This window comes from Bubalus bubalis, chromosome 6, assembly GCF_019923935.1.
Source record: "Bubalus bubalis isolate 160015118507 breed Murrah chromosome 6, NDDB_SH_1, whole genome shotgun sequence".
NCBI classification, from domain to species: domain Eukaryota; kingdom Metazoa; phylum Chordata; class Mammalia; order Artiodactyla; family Bovidae; genus Bubalus; species Bubalus bubalis.
This window is the reverse complement of record NC_059162.1, coordinates 29,636,418-29,658,032: the sequence shown is the minus strand read 5'-3', so window position 1 is coordinate 29,658,032 and position 21,615 is coordinate 29,636,418. Positions and strand designations below refer to the sequence as shown.

General features: G+C 45.7%; 2 protein-coding genes and 1 long non-coding RNA gene across 10 annotated transcripts in view; 2 read left to right on the top strand and 1 right to left on the bottom strand.

Annotated features, from left to right (window-relative positions):
* LOC123334014 overlaps positions 1–6,894 on the top strand; it is a 96,172-nt gene extending 89,278 nt beyond the window's left edge. For both annotated transcript variants that reach the window (XR_006551726.1, XR_006551725.1), the window contains 2 exons: positions 3,774–3,961; positions 6,760–6,894. This is a non-coding gene — a long non-coding RNA (uncharacterized LOC123334014). The remainder of the gene's footprint in view (positions 1–3,773; positions 3,962–6,759) is intronic.
* On the bottom strand, positions 1,148–11,617 carry AP4B1 (adaptor related protein complex 4 subunit beta 1). 7 transcript variants are annotated; one of them, XM_006064822.3, is made up of 11 exons: positions 11,488–11,617; positions 10,998–11,185; positions 9,118–9,342; positions 8,542–8,672; positions 7,867–8,014; positions 6,813–7,309; positions 5,387–5,470; positions 3,827–3,930; positions 2,870–3,077; positions 2,162–2,443; positions 1,148–1,916 (listed from the first exon to the last, which is right to left on the bottom strand). In XM_006064822.3, the coding sequence occupies exons 2-11, from the start codon at positions 11,108–11,110 to the stop codon at positions 1,489–1,491; spliced, it is 2,220 nt and encodes a 739-aa protein (XP_006064884.1). In that variant the 5' UTR covers positions 11,111–11,185; positions 11,488–11,617; the 3' UTR covers positions 1,148–1,488. The 7 variants fall into 7 exon arrangements, with proteins under 7 accessions (XP_006064884.1, XP_006064882.1, XP_025145232.1 ...); XM_006064820.3 differs by having other exon boundaries at positions 11,386–11,528; XM_025289447.2 differs by lacking the exon at positions 11,488–11,617 and adding an exon at positions 11,286–11,423.
* A 61-nt stretch (positions 11,618–11,678) lies between these two features.
* DCLRE1B (DNA cross-link repair 1B) lies at positions 11,679–19,932 on the top strand. Its single transcript, XM_025289448.2, has 5 exons — positions 11,679–11,826; positions 11,931–12,193; positions 13,005–13,170; positions 13,648–13,830; positions 16,785–19,932. Exons 2-5 carry the CDS (start codon positions 12,005–12,007, stop codon positions 17,873–17,875), a joined length of 1,629 nt encoding a protein of 542 aa, XP_025145233.1. The 5' UTR covers positions 11,679–11,826; positions 11,931–12,004; the 3' UTR covers positions 17,876–19,932.
* The last annotated feature ends 1,683 nt before the right edge of the window (positions 19,933–21,615 follow it).

Genomic DNA, 21,615 nt, shown 5'->3' with positions numbered 1-21,615 from the left:
AAATCACTTACAAAGCTAAATACAACCTCAACTGTATCAACTATGTAGGCCCTTTCAGCCTGGACATTTGTATACTTTCCCATCCCTAACCCAGCTGGTCTTAACAGGTATTTTTATTTTTCCTATGCTGGGTTCTCTGGTTATTTTTACTTTACCATCAGTTTATTACATCTGTTTTGGCCATAAGTTGTCACCATGTATAAAATGTGGTCAGTTATGAAGAAAATTAAACATGAGAAAGAGTGACAAGAAAACAATTACAATAGTACTGCTGTGCTGTGCTAAGTCCCTTCAGTCCGGCTCTTTGCGACCCTATGGACTGTAGTTTACCAGGTTCCTCTGTCCATGGGATTCTCCAGGCAAGAATACTGGAATGGGTTTTCTTCCAGGGGATCTTCCCAAACCAGGGTTCGAACTCACGTCTCTTACATCTCCTGCATTGGGAGGTGGGTCCTTTAGCGCCACCCCAATAGTACTGTGAGACATATGCACTGACTGCTTTCACAGCTTGAATGAAACCCCTAAGGAAGGCAGCGAGGGTCACAGAAAACATCCTAAAAGAGCTCATACCTGAACTGAACACCAAAAGATAGACTAAGTGTTACTTAAAAAGATATGAGGGTGAGGAAATAATCTAGGCAAGAAATAAAAGCACAGAGATAAGAGAGAGCTGAGTATATTCAGGGAACTGCAAGTGCTTTGCTTTTGCCAGAACACGGGGTATTTTGGTGAGCATTGAGACACGGCACAGAGGACGAACTTTGGAGACCATGCTAGGGCTTTGAACTCTGGCCTAAAAAGCATGATTAGAAATATTATGGAGAAGGCAATGGCACCCCACTCCAGTACTCTTGCCTGGAAAATCCCATGGACGGAGGAGCCTGGTAGGCTGCAGTCCATGGGGTCGCTAAGAGTCGGACAAGACTGAGCGACTTCACTTTCACTTTTCACTTTCATGCACTGGAGAAGGAAATGGCAAGCCACTCCAGTGTTCTTGCCTGGAGAATCCCAGGGACGGGGGAGCCTGGTGGGCTGCCATCTCTGGGGTCGCACAGAGTCAGACACGACTGAAGCGACTTAGCAGCAGCAGCAGCAGAAATATTATTAACAGTAAGGAATTTACTGTAGTAATCCAGGGAAGAAAAGATGACCTTTACAAACTGATGTCCCTGTCCGTTTCCAGACACATCAGACATCTTTAATTAGTAAAATAATCCCTTAAACTAATTAGAAAAGAATACAAATACTACCCTCACTCTCTCCCCAACAACATTAACCTTTACAACATCACTTGGAAACGTGGGATCATTAACCTATAGGTATGACAGGAACATGTCAATGTTCTTTGGACAAAAATGGAAGAATCCTCACTCCCAAATTCCCCTTCTCCTTTGCATTTGATATTATCTGGACTTACAAGCAGTGATAATAAGAAAAACTAAGGAACTCTGACAGCTATTCATCTCACTCAGGACAGACAAGAAGCCATTATGATTTTATGTCTCCAATCGTTCCAATCACAGTTTCTAAAACAGAAATAAAACTCTTCAGTGTCTCTGTCCGCGCCTCGCTTTGTTTCACTGAGATCTGCATTTGCAAATTTGCAGGCTCCAGCAGCAGTTCTGTTAGGAACAGACAGCCAGTGTCGTCCTGAGCACTGAGGTAGGCTTTCCATGGCTGAATCCCAGCCCGGCTCATTGCGATGGTCTGGATGTTCACGACTTGCAGCGCCATCTGCAGGGTGTCAGGATGGACTGCTCCCTGCCACGGGAACACCTGCTGATGAGCAACTTTGAGGCTCAGCCAAGTTTTCTCAAAACACTCAGCAGGAAGCTGGTGATTGGGGATGAGCATGAGGGCTCCGGAATCAGGGAGTTCCTGAACCCTCTCCTTGTTCTCTTCAGGAATCAGGGGACCTACAAGAGTCAGAAAGCTTATTTAAGAGACGCTCTCAGTCTGCTGAAACTACATTTTTAAATCTAGATTTCCAAAAGTACACAATGTGATTTTTATCTTTGGAGAAATGGCTTAAATAACCAATGGCAAATTTTCTTGTTCACAAAGACAAAATTCAAGCAACAATCTGAAGTTTAGCTGGGGTACTTTACTCTCTACTATAAAGATTTTTCATGACAAGATAGAAAATAAGAATGATTTTTACCTGATGTGGGAAAGGCTGCAGTGTTAGGAAGCTCTGGGCCATGATGTTCTACTCCCTGGCATTTAGATATGGTTGCCCAGCGGGCTTTGCCGTATACTGGCACCAGAGTGTTGAAGTCCAAGGCCCAGCTGTTCACAGGTCTTTCTGCCTGATCCTCCAAAAGTCTGAGGGAAGGGTCAGATTTAGGGCTACACAGGATCTGCTTTGCTTCACTGATGCCAGCTAAGAGGAGGCGATAATAGAAGAGACCTCGATCTCGTACTGCCATGTCCTTTTCTTCCTCTGAGGTAAGATAACAGATTGAGTTAATTAAAAATAAAAACATTCTTTCTATTCCTGTGCCCACCAGAATAGGAGGGAGGAAACCCTAGAAAATGTTGACATTTTCTCCTTGGGTCCCAGACACGGCTCATCAAACAATGAAAGCTGTGAGAACCTCTACGACCCACTGTGAAAGTGTTAGTCGTTCAGTTGTGTCTGACTCTTTGTGATCACATGGACTGTAGTCCATGAGGCTCCTCTGTCCATGGAATTCTCCAGGCAAGAATACTGGAGTGAGTTGCCATTCTCCCCCTTCTCTGGGGGATCTTTCCAACCCAGGGATCAATCCTGGGTTTCCTGCATTGCAGGCAGGTTCTTTATCATCTGAGCCACCAGGAAGTATACACAACTGGCCACAGCAAGTACCATTTCCTCTGAAGAGCCTACCTATGCAGTAGTGTAACAAGCGGCCTAGCATGTCCTGGCATTCGGCCGGGCGAGAGAAGAAGAGGCGCAGCACAGCTGTGAGCAGCTCCATTTTGACAGCTGGGAACGTCTCTGACTTCACATTCTCTATGAAGTCTTCCAACACATAAGGAGCATTGGGGATTCTCTTCCCATGGACACCGAGTAACCAGATAAGTGCCTGCTTCCCCTAGGGAATTAGGGAGTAAGAACAGATGCTTAACATTTGGCTGTCCAAAACCCAGGCGAGAGCAGACGGCAGACAGCAGCAGGTTTTGCTTTCCCCCTAGAGTTAGCAGAAAAAGTATATTTTATTTGCTTCAACTTGCATTTATTGATCTACCCTCTACTAAACTCTCTACAAAAAACAGGAACAAAATTCTACCACAAAAAAGGAGACTTATGACTCTCACGCCTATGTTGTTTAAGCAATAAAGATTTTGGGGCTTTGGCCCCAATTTGGGGTTTCATGCTTCAGTGGAAGTTACTGGAAGATTTCCCTAAGTTACTCTATTAAAGTGATTAACCTAGAGTGCACATCAGAATCGCCTGCGAGGCTTCTTGAAACTATGTGTCCGGGGGTTCCCACTTCTGAATATCTGAGTAGATCTGGGATGAAGCCTAAACATAAGTAGAAAGTCCACAAATGACTCTGCTTTTCATGCCAGCTGAAAACCCTATGGTCTAAATCTCTCACTCAAAATAATGAATATGTTACATGAGAATAACGGTATCAAAATATTTGTAAGGAAACCATAGTTAAATCCTAATGTTTTCATAATTTATATCCCGCCTACACCCAAAAGAGAATCTGAGGTGGCAACAGATTCGAAGAATTCCCACTTCAGACACTGGATAGAAAGAATAATTCGATTCCATTTCACAGCAGGTCCCAAGCACCGCCCCTTTATCCGGAAGTAAAGGGGAATCGTGGCCTACCTCACTGTCTTGGATGTTCTCCTCACAGCCGGGCAGGGCCCGACACACAGCTTCCGTGCACTGAGGACACAGCCACGCCAGGTCTCGGAAAGCCTGCACCACCACTGCAGCACAGCTCAGGACACAAGAGCACAGGTTAGAGCCTCCGTGTGGGAAGGAACCTTAAGAAAAGTCACCCAGTCGGGCTGTGGGAATGTCTGCAAAATGGGTGTGGGAGGGGGTGGTCAGTGATCACCTGAGAAATGTCTGGCATGGGCAACGATTTCTTAAATGAATGTTGCTCTTCTCTGATTGCCATGAGGATCCAAGAATTACTGTATGTAAAGGCACTTGGTAAACTGGAAAGCCATATACAAATGTGGGGAAGTGCTGCTGTTGAATGATGCTCTGAAGTATAAATGGAGACGCTCGGGCTGGGGCTATGGTGAAGCGAGCAAGGTGCCGGGTTGTAAAACACAAGAGGACACACAGAGGTAGCCCCTGCATGAACCTGAGACTCAGTGACTCTCTATATACGTTACATATACACATATATACATATTCTTTTCTCGTAAGGCTTTTTGTTTTAGCTGTGCTGGGTCTTCGTTGCTGTGCAGGCTTTTTTCTAGTTGCGGTAAGTGGGGGCTACTCTCCCGTTGCTGTGCATAGGCTTCTCATTGCTGTGGCTTTTCTTGTTGCAGGGCATAGCTCTAGGCGCACGGGTTTCAGTAGCTGTGACGCACTGGCTTAGCTGCCCCGCTGCATGTGGAATCTTCTCACACCAGGGACTGAACCCGTGTCCCCTGCATTGGCAGGTGGGTTCTTAAACACTAGGCCACCAGGGAAGGCCTCCGTTCTGGCTCATCACAGGACACTGCATACAGACCCCTGTGCTGCACAGTAGGACCCTGTTGTTTATCCGTGGTCTATATAATAGTGAGCCCCTCTTTAAATGTCTGTATCCTTGGCACCTTGTTTGCGTCATTCTAGTCCCAGGCCTGGCAGCCACTGCTTACAGCTGCTGTTGTAAAGCAAAAAGAGGGACAAAGGTGGGGAAATGACAAGCAAGGTCATCCTGCTGCTGCTGCTAAGTCACTTCAGTCGTGTCCGACTCTGTGCGACCCCATAGACGGCAGCCCACTAGGCTCCTCTGTCCCTGGGATTCTCCAGGCAAGAACACTGGAGTGGGTTGCCATTGCCTTCTCCAATGCATGAAAGTGAAAAGTGAAAGTAAAGTCGCTCAGTCATGCCCGACCCTTAGCGACCCCATGGACTGCAGCCTACCAGGCTCCCCCGTCCATGGGATGTTCCAGGCAAGAGTGCTGGAGTGGGTGCCACGCCTTCTCCAAGGTCACCCTAGCTCCCTTCACTAGTTGTACAACAGCCTCGAAGACTCACGGCAACCTGAGGACTCCCTGCCATTAAGTCTATGTGCTCCTCTGATGGCAACAGACAATGACGTAAAGAAAAACTTAAACCTCTCATACTCAGCAACAAACATGTTCTGAGAAACCATCACAGGCCAGGAAATTGGTTCCCCTCCGAAACACACAAAAAAAATCCTAGAATGGTAGCTATTACCCGTGGTAATGTGCTCTTGTCGAAGCCCCAGCAGCTCTGTTAGAATCTGCACACACTGATCCGTGTAGGTCCTAGCGATGCCACCTACAGAGGAAGGAAAGCAGAAAAAGTGTTAAATCAAATATTACCACCTCATTCTAAAACAATTTCCTACCAACCAAAAACAAAGAGGACAGGAAACACCTAAAAAAAAAAAATCACACCTTGCTTGATGAAATAAGAATTTAAGAGAACTTAGGTAAAAATGAATTCCCCGTTGAACAGGCTGAAAACTTTCAGAGTATTTATGTGGCAGCCAGTTTGTTGCAGCACACATACACAGGAGTATTCCTGCTGGGACACTTGACCGCAGCCTCCGGATGGCAGGATTTCTACTTCCCTCTTTGTTTCCTCTTCTCTGCCCCTAAAAATAGCCATACTTTATTCTACATAGGAGAGTTCCTTCTCCTCCTTCCCTTGAAGTGCTCCAAAACTGAGCTCCCCAGCTGCTTTCATGCTGTGGCTCACTCTAGCTCTTTAAATTCCAGACACGGTAGTGTGAAAAGGTCTGTAGGCCTTAGGTTTTACTCCATGTTGGTCTACTCAGCATAATACGGAGTAGCCCAGAGTAGAAGCTCAATAAATGATTGTTGAATTGACACAGGACTTTGAGTCAGGAAAGCTGGGTTTCAGTCCCAGTTCAGGAACTATATAAACTTTGGGCAATTTAAGAACCTTTTTGTGCCCGAGTTGCTTCATCTTGAAAACCAAGTTAATAACCACTTGTCCACTTTTCTTGGCTGTCTCACAAGACTGTGGGAAGATGATATACAGAAAAGCATTTTCGGTAAGGTACAACAAAAGGCAATATAAATTGTGTTGGATTTCCCGGATGGTCCAACAGTGGACGGGAATCCGCCTGCCGATACAGGGGGACATGGGTTCGATCCCTGTTCCAGGAAGATCCCACTTGCCGTGGGGCAGCTAAGCCCAGGAGCCTCAACTACCCAGCCAGCGCACCAGAGCCCAAGAGCTACAGCTAGGGAAGCCGGTGCACCTAGAGTCCATGCTCCACAAAAAGAGAAGCCACACAATGAGAAGCCTGTGTACCACAACAGAGTAGTCCCCACTCTCCTCAACTAGAGAAAGCCTCAGAGCAGCAACTAAGACCCAGTGCAACCCAAAATAAACAAATGTTTTTTAAAATCAGTGAATTAATCATGTGATAGTTTGAATCACCTGTAGTCTATATCCTAGAAAGACATGGCAACACTGGTGTTGACCAAAAGAGCCTTCCTCCTCCACTTATTTGTAGTCACTGACCCAATTTTTTGGTGCTAGATACTTTCCCTTGAAGCAAGACTCATTCCCTTTTGCTCCCTGTGGTTCCCCAGCTCTCTAGCTGTTTGGTGTAGGCTCTCATGAAGGAAAAGCAGCAGACACCTACCAATGGCGAGGATGGCGGCCTGCGCAAAGTCGGCGGACACGTCGGTGCAGTACCCCCGAAGCTCCTCCAGCACCTGCTGCACATTCTCGTCGTTCACCAGCTCACACAGCACCTCCACCTTCTGGAGCTTGATGTAGTGCGGCTCCGAATAGGAGCAGAAAAACTTCTTGTAGTGGCTGCTGAAGTGACCCGGCAAGCTGTGCAGGATCTGGCGCACATGGCAGAGGGCAGCAAAGCAGAGCTCTCGGCTCTCTGAAGAACAGGCAGCCAGCAGAGGGCCCTTGACTTGCATGAGCACGTCCGTCTGTACGTGGGGGAATTTTTTGGCCAAGATCAGAAAGAGTTTGGTTGCTCCCATCACCACGCCTGGGCTGCTGCTCTTGAGAAAACTGTCCAAGAGATTGAGAATGTCAAACAGCTCCTCCTCACTTCGGGGTTGGTAACGGAGCAGAAAGTTCAAGACTTCAGCCTGGCCCCACTGGTCCAGTTTTGACATTCTATCCAAAAAAGAAAACAAATGGGCTATGTTAGCAACAAAAATAGGACCACCTCCATGCGACTGCTCTGTCACTAGTCATCTGCTCATCACAATAAGGGGGGAATTCTTAAAAATAGGTTGTACCATAACTGCATTATTCTTTTTATATATTACTTAAAGTTTATACAAAGTCTTTAAATAACAAGATGAGTTCACAGTACAAATGCATACTCATCTAGGGCCAAAGACATGATTGCTATACCCTAGACCCAGACTCTACACTGTAAGATAGTATGTGTGAATGGCTTAGTTTGGGGGACATAATGACTACAGGGACAGAACCTATCCCCGAAGGATCTTTCTGCCATCTCTCTATATTATCAAAAGAAACTAAGACCAAAAAACACAAAACTTACAATGAAACATGAGGTAGTTAATGGTTACAGTTAGCTTTTTTTTACTGCTCTACAGAAGTTGTTCAAGAACCTCTCCTTCATTCAATACATCAACAAGATCCCACTATGATGCAGAGATGCAGATCTGATCATGATAAAAAGAGAACAGAGGCATCCAAACCGATTTAAGAGATGGTGGGCGATGGGCTTATTGATCACAACACCTCCTTCCTGTTTCAGAATTTCCTCTAGAGACCTCAGGCAGTTCACAACCACAATTGGATCCTGGTCGCGCAGCAAACTATATAATTCATTTACCAGGGCACCATCTACAAAAGAACAAAGATCTCATATAAACAGAAGCTTCAGAGTCATGGGGATAGAGCCAGAATAATAGTTTCAGGCAGACAAAACTGAACTTCTCTGCTATTACACAAAAGTAACAAAGGCAGTAACAACGTACAAGGCTAAAAATCGCCATTTCCAGACTATCCTAAGTAGTTGATGCAAAGAATTTCACCTGAACCCCAAAGAAAGGACTTCTTTAATCTCAGAAAATACTAAGCCTTGCATCCTACTTAAAAGAGACACCTAGGGTGGAAGGGAAGTTCAAGAGGGAGAGGATATATGTATATTTCTGGATGATTCATGTTGTTCTATGGCAGAAACCAACACAACATGTAAAGCAATTATCCTCCAAATAAAAATAAATTTAAGAAATAAAATGAAATTTTAAAAAAGGGACATCCAGTAGAACCACATTATTATTTTCTACCAAAACGACATAGTGTTTTACAAAGTCATATAATGGAAGCACAAATAAATACTGAGGATGATAGATTACATTGAAACTTACCCACTTCAGAGTCTCCATGAAGATTATGCATCTTGGCACAGCCAAGGACTGCTACCCTCCTGACATACGAAGCCTTATCCCGCAGACCATTGAGAATTGGCTGTTGGATATACTCCTGCACACCAGGCATCCTAAGCAACACATTCTGGAGTCAGCCAGATCCTAAAGTACTAGTGTTGACATAATTTAGCCCCTATTCACTTAACAGAGGGTTTAGTAGATGTTTGAATATGCATTGGTCAGACTCTTCTCAACAAACTCAAGAAAGCTGCTGCCAAACTTAAAAAGCATCACTTGACTTTTCAATGTGGAATAATGCTGCAAAGGCAAGTTAAAATACACACACATTTAGAAATCTTTAACCATCTCACTGAGAGTAAGGTAGAAAAAAATCCCTTAATAAAATCATCTATGTAGTTTTTTAAACCAAAGTAATGGCTGACAACCTGAGTTCCAGTTACAACCATGTTTTCCCCAGTATTAAGAAGCTCAAATAAATTGTCATCATTAAAAATCTGCCTGTGACCACATGAACTCTTCAGCCACTGGGATGCAGGAAGGGAAGAGAGTGCTCACCTGAGGCTACACATGCTCCTTAATGCCAGCCCTCGTACCATCGGGTTGGGGTCTGAACAGTCTTTGCACAGTGTATTGATGGCCAGGAGAGCTAGATCTGGTTTCAGAGGAGCGTAGGTACACATGTAGAGATAAACTAACTTCTTCTGAACAATATCTACAGTGGCACTAGCTTTCACCATTTCCATGAAAACACCAGACATGTCCACCCCTTGAGTCATGTGCCTGAAACCAACACACACAGCAGGGAAAAGTAAAATTTATAATCCCCAACCCACCACCACCAACCCACAGAAAGCCTTTTACTTATATGTGTCCTGGATAGTTAACTAGATTGTGACCTTTTAGAGGGAAGCAAACAGGTCTACCTTTTCTATCATATCACATAAAAACTTAACACGGCCAGCAATAAACGTTCTTCTATTCATTCAACAAACACTTACAGAATTCCTAGCATTGATACATTGCAATGGCATTCAGCTTTTACATTCCAGGGATATGTTCTGGGGACATAATCTGAGGAAGGCATGTTCTCGGATCTGAAGGAACTCAAATCTACCAAGCAGGCAGACAAGGACACCTCTAATTACAGAATGACTGATAAGTATTACAACAGAAATAACAGATAAGGTACAGTGGGTATCTAACACTGCCAAGAAGTAATACTTGAGCCAAATTAGCAGGAGCTCCAGACAAGTGTAGTAGATAGGTAATGATACACACTGTGGACATGAGCAAGAATGGTATATTCTTTTGACAGTCTGAAGGTAGTTAACAGGGTGTTCCTTGGATGTTATGGTAAGAAATTTGGACTTTATTCTATAGGAATTTGAGGGGATGTCTGTTCAAAATGCAGATTCCTGGGCTCCATCCCACCTACTGAAATCAGAATTACTGGATTAAATGAAATTTTTACATTTTCTTAAAAAGCATTAAAATTGTAAAAAGCATTCTTAAAAACTTCTGTGCGTGCTAAAGTTTGTGATACAAAGTTTGCTACAGGCAAGAGATATATTGTCAAATTCATATATTGGAAAATCATTCTAACTGAAATGGGAGCAAGATGACCTAATACTCTGCTGTTGTTTTAGTCACTCAAGATGACCTGATACTTTGTTGTAGTTTAGTTGCTAAGACATATCCGACTCTTTTTGCAACCCCATGGACTGTAGCCTGCCAGGCTCCTCTGTCCATGGGATTTCCCAGGAAAGGATCCTGGAGTCGGTTGCCATTTCCTTCTCCAGGGGATCTTCCTGACCCAGGTATGGAACTGGAGTCTCTTGCATTGGCAGTGGATTCTTTACCACTGAGTCAGCAGGGAAGCCGTGACCTACTCTTAAACTACTGCAATTCTTTTTTATAAAGAAACCAGAACAGCAGTGCCAATTTTTAAAAAAGAGGATGGATATTTAGAACCATAAATCCATACCACCTGACTTGAGCAGTGAAGATCAGGTGTCATCAAGACTGACTCCCACACTTGGTCAGCTGGGTGGTGACATTATCAACACAATACAAGCTGAAGAGCAGGTCTGGGAAGGTGGAGGGAAGAATGCAGGTGCTATTTTGCATGTCTTTGAAGACCTATCCAGGCAGAAATGCCAAGCAAGCAATAGGATGTGTGAGTCTGAGGATAAAAAAAGGACGTCTGTACTAGATATAGATCAGCAGTACAAGTTCAAGATATGGATGAAACCACCCAGCTGAGTAAAAGAAGCAAAATATGCCCCACAAGGGAGACTTAGATGTCATTCCAGAGCAGCAGAAAGGCCAAACCGTACAACTGCCATGTATGAAAGTTCATTAACTCTTTCTGCGCAGCCATGGGGAGAGAGGCCTGCTGGGGATGGCAATGGGGGAATTAGGGCGTTAGGTGATACCTAATCACTCGCTGGATGACACTCCGATAGCGCAGCCTATCAGCCTGAATGTGAGGATTACACAGAGCCTTCTTCAGCTCCTTCACCACGTCCTCGGAGCCAAGATACGGCATCTTCTCCAACAGTCACGGGGCAGTTTCCACAGATCCCTAGGGAACTCGGGCTCCTTCTAGCCCTGATGTGGGGACCTGGGTAAAGGAAATGTCAGTCAGTGAAGGGACAACAGGCGCGATCTCTGCCCCAGCCTTGTCTTCCCTAAGGCCCGCAACCAGGACCTAGCATACTCAACTTCAACCCTCTCGCTTCCGGGAGAGGCCCACCCGAGGCTCTGTGATTCTATCCCGGGACCTGCAGGCTGGTTCGCCCCGCCCACAGAGCTCTCCCCAACCTCTAGGTCCTCGGCTTGATTTCCAGCCCGGCAGCCAACTGTCCGTGAACCCCTCCCTCTCCAGTTCCAGCCTTTCTTGCGCCTCCACGCGGTTACCGTCACCTTGAGGCCCAATCAAGCTCTCTGCGGAAGTCCCGCCTCCTCCAGAGGGACCGCGTAGAGCAGCTGCCAATCACCCTCTCCCAGTGAGCTCCGAGCGCAGCCTAGATCCCGACCTTTGGGTGCCCTTCCCCCAACCTCTCACCTCCTGGCGCTGCCGCGCGGCTCCCTCTGGTGGAGCTGCTGCGGGCAATCGGAAGTTGGCTACTTCGGCCTGTCTCCGCCCAGCAGCGCGCTCTTTGAGTGCCCGGCTTCAGCCCTTGGTCCTGCGCGTTCGGGGGAGTGGCGCTTGGTTGGGCGCCTTCTGCGGTTTGAGATTCCACCCAAACTCCTACCAGCAAGGTCACTTCCTTCTTTCTGCCCAGTCTGGCCATTCATTCCCTCACTGGGCTGGCTTTTCCTTACGGTCTCTAGCCCTGTTCATGCCCGAGCATGTTTTTTTTCAGGGCGGCATGGTAGGAGCCTCACACAGGAACTCTGTTCCCATGAAGAACCCACTGGTGACTCGAACCCCGCCACCATGAACGGGGTTTTGATCCCTCATACGCCCATCGCTGTGGATTTTTGGAGCCTGCGCCGGGCTGGCTCCGCCCGACTCTTCTTCTTGACCCACATGCACTCGGACCACACGGTGGGTCTGACTAGCACCTGGACCCGGCCCCTCTACTGCTCCCCAATCACGGCTTACCTCTTGCACCGTCACCTACAGGTATGGGGGGCTGGAGTCGGCCTCTGGGTGGGGCCTTCCGATCTGTCAGTCTTGGAGTCATAGAGTTGTGGCCAGGAGAACTGATTTTTACAAAAGCGACAGTTTTGGGGAACCCAGAAAGGCATATATTAAACCCAGAACAAGAGTGGTTTCCAACTGGCCGGCTTGGGATGTCTCAGCGATAAAACTGGGGAGGACTTCTAGGCCTTTCAAGGAAACTGTTCCTACTTCTTCACGTAAGCTAGGCCAGTGTTTTCCAAACTTGGCTCCTAAGAATTCATCTAATGTTCTGAGTAAATAGATTCTCCAGTGCCTCCCTCCTCCCGCATTTGAATCAGTAGACATAGCTGATGCAGGTCCTGGAAATCGGGCTGGAATTTTTTTCACAGGTACCCCCCCAAGGGCTTCCCTGGTGGCTCAGACGGTAAAGAATCCGCCTGCAATTCGGGAGACCTGGGTCCGATCCCGGGGTCGGGAAAATCCCCTGGAGAAGGGCGTGGTAACACCCTCCAGTATTCTTGCCTGGAGAATTGCATGGACAGAGGAATCTAGTGGGCTGCAGTCCATGGGGTGGCAAAGAGTTGGCCACGACTAAGTGACTAAGCACAGCACTCCAAGGGATTATTATTTGGAAAGTTGAGGAATGGTTGAGTAGACTTGCTTTCTGGACTGTTAATTTAGCCTTGTAGGAAGGATGGGGTAGAGAGAGGGAGAAGGAAAAGAGGACTGTGATCCCTATCACAGCTTCTGATCCAGGGAGGTACCAGGGAGAGGCGTCTGTGTTTCCTGGGATGACCTGCTGTTTCTTTAGGTATCTAAGCAGTGGATCCGAGCCCTGGAGGTTGGTGAGAGCCATGTCCTGCCTCTAGATGAAGTTGGGCGAGAGACCATGACCGTCACCCTCTTGGATGCCAATCACTGCCCTGGCTCTGTCATGTTTCTCTTTGAAGGATACTTTGGAACCATCCTCTACACAGGTCGGCTTCCAGAGGGGTCCTTCCCACTTTCCCAGCCTAGACACTTTTTTTTTTGACCAAGCCCCGTGGTTTTCAAGATTATAGTTCCCCAACCTGGGATTGAACCAGTCCTGCCAGCAATGAAAGCACTGAATCCGAACAACTGGACTGCCAGGAAATTCCCAACATTGCTTTTCTTGAGTAGCCTTGATTCATAGTAGAAGCCTGGAGGCCTCCTAGCTTCATGTCACATGAGCGCAATGACCCTTTCTCAATTGATTTTTCATTCTTTAAGGGTACAGACTTTGCAAAGAGTAATGAAAATGCAGGAGCACGATGGAGACATTTCCACAAAGAAACTCTGCTACATTAGATCACTGCTAGACTCTAGTTTTTTCCAAGATGCCAATAGGCAAATGCCCATCTGCTGTTGGAATTGGGAGAGGCTTGTTTTCTATGCTTTTGTCTCTGACTATGCCTCTCATATTTTTTTCCCAGGTGATTTTCGGTATACACCATCCATGCTGAAGGAGCCAGCCCTGAGACTGGGGAAACAGATTCATACCTTATACCTAGACAATACCAATTGCAACCCAGACCTAGTTCTTCCTTCCCAAGAAGAAGCTGCCCGCCAGATTGTTGAGCTCATTCGAAAGCACCCACAACATAACATAAAAATTGGTGAGGGTTTTCCTTTTTCTCTCACTATGGAACTAGTGAATCCAGGTTCTTTGGGGGTTCTTACATCTTTCATGTCTTTGTGCAGATCTCCTTTTCTCCATGAAATCTACCCTGACCTTATTATTTAAAAGTACATCTCTGCTCCCATATTCCCAACCCCAGATCCCCTAAGCCAATTCAACTTTTTCATTTTTTCGTGGCACTCAACTTCCCACAGACTTCATGTTTTCCTGTACTGTTGCTTATTGTTGGTTGCCTATCCCCGCTTCTGCCACACACACATTTATTCCTTGAGAGCATGGTTGGAGGTGGGAAGAAGTCTTATGTGTTTGTGGAACAGAGAAGAAGCCATGTGACAGGCGCATAGCGGTTGAGGAGGCTGGAAAGGCAAGAGGGGCTGAAGTGCCTGTAAGCCATTTTGAACTTGATCCTAAATGCAACCATTGCTCTTAGGTCAAAAAGCTATTGAAGGGTTTTAAGTAGGAGAGGGACACTATTGCAGTAATCACTTTATAATGTATTCCAGACTTCATGTATTTATTGTATTTAGTTCTTATCTGTCTCCCCCTGCTAGAATGGAAATTTCACAATAAACAGGCTCTTTGTTTCACTTACGGATATATGCCAGATGCCTAGATTAATGCCTGATAGAGGAATTTGATAAATATTTATTAGAAAGTGAATGCAGATTATCAGAATGTAGATACTCAAGTGAGTGTTAAGCTTGTAATTAGATACATTGAAATTGCAGCTGGAATTGCCTTTTGGGATAGTTTATGAAAACCGGTTTTTATTTTTTAAAATAGATTTAATTCCAAATACCTTTAAAAAAATTTTTATTTAGCTATGATGGGTCTTAGCTGTGGCATGTGGGATCTAGTTCCCTGACTAGGGATTGAACCCAGGCCCCCTGCATTGGGAGCATGGAGTCTTAGGCACTGGACCACCAGGGAAGCCAAATGACTTTTTTGATTGTTTCCAAAATTGTAATAAATCCACAAAAGGAAGATTTGCCACCGTAGTGAATATTAAAAGGATATGCCCCAACTCTGAAAGGAGTTTCAAAATAGGCTTAAACAGAGGCATTGAAAACAAATTGTATATCTTCCAGAGTGACACCAAATTGATGGAGAGATATGCTCTTTCAGAATTGCTTGACTTCATGAAGAAATACCAGTCTTAAGTCTTATTGGAGTTTTTAACACAGAATTTTCCTAGAGGAGCATAGCTGGCTAGGAGGGTACTGCAAAAGGGCTTGATTAATTTTTCAGATATACAATAAGCCCGTACAATGTGTCAAATATTCTGATAGGCAGTGGGAATAGAAAAATGAATAAAATATGAGGGTTTAAAGTCTAGTAGTAAAGGGCCTAGAATAGGTTTTTTTTTAAAAAGGTGGGGGGGATAGGGAGAGAGAAATCAGCTACATTTGTGCCCAAAGAGTGAGATTTTGAACCATGATGAGGAATAAAGTAGATATAAAGGAAATACAGGTTCTTTAAAGGAGGTCACAGTCTGACTGTTGACTTGAAATACACCTTCAGAAAAGGTCTGTGAACAACTGTTTAAATAGCATCTCCTGTATCTGTTACCATAAGCATTATCCAAATTCAGGCCTCCATTTCTTTCTCTCTAAGTACTATTTGGACCTTCTAACTGGTACTTCTGCTTTCAATATAGTCTTGTCCAGGCCTTCAAATAACATTGCTGCCACTTTTTTTTTTCTAAAACCCTGCTCTGATCCTGTGATTTGAATTAGCCATTTTCCTGCTTCCAACTCCTCCGTGACTCACCTTCACTTAACAGAATCAAATCCAAGCTCCCTAGCAGTAGATGCAAAGCCCCCTATTATATGGCCCTCGCTCACCTCTCTAGTGTCCTTTCTTACCCATTTCTTTCTACCTTAGAAACACCGAAATGACCTCTCTTAAAATGTTCTCTGCCATCCCCTTCCCTTGTCAGATTAACTTGGACCCATCATTTAGGACTCAGCTAAGTGTTTTCAGGAAGTTTTCCCTAACTCCATCAACTGCTAGATACTTCTCTGTGCCCCATAATACTGTGTGCATGTCTCTAACATGCATTTTTTCTGGGTCCTCGTGTGGATGACACACCCTGAGGGCTGAGATGTTGTTTTCACAGTGCTAAACACTTGGTGGGTGCGCTCTTTTGCTGAACTGAATGAATGAGTGGATTCTGTGTTCACTTTCTCCCTACCCCATCCTCCATCTGTGCTCAGTCCCATCCCACCCCCTGTGACTCCATGGACTGTAGCCCGCCAGGCTCCTCTGTCCATGGGATTCTCCAGGCAGGAATAGTGGAGTGGACTGCCATTTCCCCCTCCAGGGGATTGTCCCAACTGCCTGCATCTCCTAGATTGGCAGGTGGACTCTTTACCACTGAGCCACCTGGGGAGCCCCATCCTCCATAAACCTAGCTCACATGCACCTCCTTCCTGATATACAAACAGGGGATAGTCCCATTAACTTTGGGTATTTTTATTAAACGCTTGGTTGACTTATTAGGATTCCCCCATAGCTTCATTAAGGAGGGCATGGCAACCCACGCTCCAGTATTCTTGCCTGGAGAATCCTCCACGGACAGAGGAGCCTGGTGGACTACAGTCCTCTGGGTCGCAAAGAGTCCGACACGACTGAGTGACTAAGCACATAGCTTCATTGTGGCTTCTCTGGTGGCTCAGTGGTAAAGAATCCACCTGCCAGTGCAGGAGACGCGGGTTCAGTCCCTGTGTCAGGAAGATCCCCTGGAGGAAGAAATGGCTACCCACTCCAGGATTCTTGCTTGGGAAATCCCATGGACAGAGGAGCCTGGCAGGCTACAGTCCATGAGGTGTCACAAAAGAGTTGGACATGATTTAGCAACTGAACAACTACAGTAACATAGCTTCATTGTCTTCCTTTGTTAGTTTCCCCAATCTCTTTAACATTATTCAGGACTGTACAGTCTGGGAAAAGAGTCACTGCTGGAGCGGCTGGCCCTAGAGTTTCAGACCTGGGTGGTACTGAGTCCTCGGCGCCTGGAGTTGGTACAGCTGCTGGGCCTGGCAGATGTGTTCACAGTGGAGGAGAAGGCTGGCCGCATCCATGCTGTGGACCACATGGAGATCTGCCATTCCGCCATGCTGCGTTGGAACCAGACCCACCCTACCATTGCCATCCTCCCCACCAGCCGGAAGATCTACCGCTCCCACCCGAATATCCACGTCATCCCTTACTCTGACCATTCCTCCTACTCGGAGCTCCGTGTCTTTGTTGCGGCACTAAAGCCTTGCCAGGTGGTGCCCATTGTCCGGCGACAACCCTGTAGGGACTACTTTCAGGACAGTTTGAGCCCCAGGCTCTCTGTGCCCCTGATTCCAGACTCTGTACAGCAATACATGAGTTCCTCCTCCAGAAATCCAAGTTTTCTCTGGCTGTTTTTAGAAAGGAAGCTCAAGAGACTGAGAACCCAGGGTGTCGTGTTTGAATCCCTTGAGGAAGATGCTGATCACTCTCAAGCTGACAGGGACTCAAAGAAGACCAAGAATGAGAACCTGGCTGGGGAGCTTGAGAAGCAGCCCTCCCACCATCCTTTGCAAGTCAAGAAGCAGGCGTTCCCAGATGTCTGCAGCCGAGAAGGGGAGGGGGCAGTCCCTTCCTCTGAGTCCCAGAAGATGGTAACTGTAGTAACTACTCCTTCGGGTTTTCCGCTGCACTTAAGGTCTACAAATGAGAAATTTCTTTCTCTGGAAACTGGGGAGGAAATGGGTGTAGGGCCCTACTTGGTACGCATGGGAGACAGTGTGGCATCAGCAGCCACAGAGAACCAGAGAGCCTGGATGGGCCAGGATTCTCGCCTGTCTCCCAGCAGTGAGGCTGCCCCTCTTCTGGCTCCTGAGTTCAGGGGCCTGGCACTCAAATACCTTCTGACTCCAGTGGACTTTATCCAGACAGGATTTTCTTCCAGGGTCTTCGACCAGCAAGTGGAAAAATACCATAAACTCCTGAGTACAGACTGGAGAGTACAAAATGACAACCTTGTTTGATCCAACTCTGCACCTTTTTTTCTTTTTTTTTGGGGGGGGGGGAGCTGCACTTTTTTTTTTAATGCATCAAGAGCTGTTTATTTTCAAAGTTAGCATTCTTTGTATTTCCACCGCTAACAAATGGCAGGCCACAGCCCTACTGTACTTTTGAAGATAGTGGCAGATGGCTTATCCGGGGCCTTTTCTGTGTTACAGGCCCACCCTGTAACACACTTCCAGTGTGTTCATTGGACTCCTGGTGCTTATGGAATCCTTAGTTCTCTAACTGACTGGGGTTTAAGAAACCCTTTCCATTATAATACCTTTACAGTATTTGTGAGCATTTAAAGGTTCTGAGAAGTCCTATAGGAACTTTTGAACTTTGTTTAACCCAGTATTTCTGTAACCTTTTTGAACATGTATTCCCATTTTGTGACTGCAGAGAGAGATGAAGGGTCTTTTCAGAAAGGACCAGTTTATTCCCCCTGTTTTGCATGTCATGTGTCATTCCCCATGTCCCCTTCTGTCTCTTCCTAGATAAAAGCCCCTAGGTAGTTCTGTTCTTTAATTCAGGAACTGTGGTGTGACCCAGGCAGCATGCTCCAGTCCTGAATGTCACTGACCCCATCTAAGTCACTTCCTGTCTCTGCCTCAGGGAGGGAATAGGAAGTGATGAACGTCCTTAGAAAAGTAGAGAAAAATTCCACCTCTCCTCCATGAGAGTTTGCAGTTAGTGTCCCTGGGGACCTAACCTAGAAGAGAGCCGGGGGGACTGGACGCCCCTCACCAAGGCAGTACCTGGAACTCAGCCGACAATTAGGCTGAGGGTTAGAATGGGCCTCCCAGCCGCCTGGAGGCCCCGACTGTTTGGCAGAATAAGGTTACAGAAGATCAAATATGCTGCCAGGTAATCCTGATTGGTCACATAGCTGGGATATTTGCTGTCCCTCTCCTCAGGTTGAGAGCCAGAGGACACAGCCTGTTGGTTTTAGTATCCAGGGCAGAGACCAAGAAGCCAGCTGGTGGAAGGGGTAGGGGTGTGACGTTCTGCCCTGTCCTTCTGCTCACAGCCTGACAATGCCAAACCAATAAGCAAGACAGCAGATACCATGGTCTCAGAGGGCGCAGGCATGTGGAGCTGGACAAATGGATAAAAACTGTTTCTCAGTGGAGCTCAAACCTTCCCAGTGAAGAGGCCTGTGTTTCTTTTCCAGCGGGGAGGAAATTGTCTACTTCTGGAGGAAGATATGAAGAGTTTAGAACGCAAAATAAGGCCTTTCTTTAGGGCAAGCTGTACACAGTTCTGTTTTGTCCGTGACCTTCACTGCAACCCTCCCGTGGGCCTAGTAGGAACCATACTGGTGAGGCATGTGGGGCAGCAGGGGATGTGGCACTGTCCTGAGCATGAGTCCAAGGCACCTGGGCAAATAGAGATGCCAGGCTTCCATAATGGAGCCTGTTTCTCATCTGTAAACCAGGCATTGAGATGCTTGTGTGTGTGTGCTCAGTCGTGTCTGACTCTTTGCAACCCCATAGACTGCAGCACCTGTCCATGGGATTTCCCAGACAAGAATACTGGAGTGTGTTGCCATTTCCGTCTCCAGGGGAAATTCCTGACCCAGGGATCGAACCCACATCTCTTGTGTCCCCTGCACTGACAGGTGGGTTCTTGACCACTGGGCTACCTGACCTCTCCTGACTGCTGGAGCTTAGATAATTGGTCAGATTCCTAGGTCAGTGCCTTCCACATGATGGGTATTTCAGATATTGGTTGTCTTAGCCTCTGGTTCTTAAAAAAAAAATTATTCTCTGATAAACTTTGGAAGTCATAAACTATAGAGAAGAAAAAAATCAAACTTCTTCCATGTGGATCAACTGTCTTCTAGTCTTTTTCTGTGTGTGCAAATATATTAAATGTATAATTTTTTCCAAATTGGGGTAATACCATATATAGTTTTATATCCTGCATTTCACTTTATTAATATCTTAAGCACTTCTTCATACAAAATGTCATTTTAATAGTTTTATAATACCCTATTATGGGTATATCTTAATTAAACTATTTGTTTTATTTATCATTTTGTGTGCTCTTTTTTTCACAATTATACATATTGCAATGAATATCCTTATGCCTATATCATGGCATTTGTGTTTATTTTCTTGGAGTAAATTGCTGGAAGTGGGATAACAGTTTTAAGGTTTTTTAATTTAGTTTATTGAAGTGTAGTTGATTTCCAATGCTGTGTTAACTTCTGCTGTACAGCAGTGATTCAGTTATACATATATATATATACACATATATATACATATAATGGAGAAGTATACATATACATTCTTTTTCATCTTCTTTCCCATTATGGTTTATTACAGGATATTGAGTGTAGTTCCCAGTGCTGTACAGTAGGACCTTGTTGTTTATCCATTCTCTGTGTAGTAGTTTGCATCTGCTAATCCCAACAGTTTTAAGTTCTTGATGCAAATGGTGCCTAGTTGCCCTCCAGAAAGTTTCTGTACTACCTTTTCTGCAGACGAGGATAGCAGTAAAATACTATGAAAGGGCTTCCCTGGTGGCTCAGGGGTAAAGAATCCACCTGCCAATGCAGGAGATACGGGTTTGATCCCTGCTGCAGGAAGATCCCACACACCACAGAGCAGCTAAGCAACTATAGAGCCTGTGCTCTAGAGCCCAGGAGCCCCAACACCTGAGCCCGTGTGCTGCAACTATCGAAGCCCGTGGACCCTTGAGCCCGTGCTGCACAACAAGAGAAGCCACTGCAGTGAGAAGCCTGCACACAGCTAGAGGGTAGCCCCGACTCTGCAACTAGAGAAAAGCCCACAGGCAGCAGTAAGACCCAGCACAGCCAAAAATAAATAAAATTGAAAAATACCACGAAGACTCATTAAGTTCAAAGGATGTGATTAGAATGGTAGATGTCAACACGTGGAAAATCATCTTGCATACTTAATAAATATTTACTAAGCTATGTGGGCAACGTTTAGACTTCATCTGGAAGCCTCTAGCTGTCTCACTTCTGTACTATGCAAAGGTGGCTGGGAGAGATAAGGTAGTCTTCAGTGCAGGGGCCCCCAGATGGGAGTTATCTTCTAGCAAGGAGGACACTTGTCCACTTTTGGCACATGCTGTGTCACACGTATTCCTCGAAGCGGGATCTATATGAATTCAGATGGTGGGGGGAGGGTGAGAAGCGAAGGGCTTTGAGAAATGTAGTTGTCGGTGGCATGTCTGTGTATTAACAATGGTAAGATTCCATACTATTCTAAATCAAATTTTCTGGCTTATAATAGAGATTGGCAGTTGTATTATTTAATTTCTCAACACTCTCATACAAAAAATGCCGCAATACATGTATCTTTAAGAAGCCAATTTATTTTTAGAATCTAAGGATGACCCCATTGATCTTCGAAGATCTTGCAATTAAGCTTCAAGTTACTGGGAGGAAGACAGTTCCCTAGAGATCAATTAGTTATTTGCTTCATGATCTGTGGGGAAACTTGTACTTTTCCACAAGGAGACTGACAGTGATTTAAGTCCCCTTAGGGAAGAAAATCTGCCTGACTGGCCTCAGGCAACCATCTCTTACACGTGACCCAGACTGCCCTTTGTGGTAGGAAATAGAAGATAAGTGAGTCTGGTTGTTCAAGAAAAGGGATTTAGATCTGGGTTCTCTTATCTCAAGTCCACTCCTAAGGGGACAGTTCCCTCTGCATTCTTGGAGTGGTTCATAAATAGGAGAAATTCC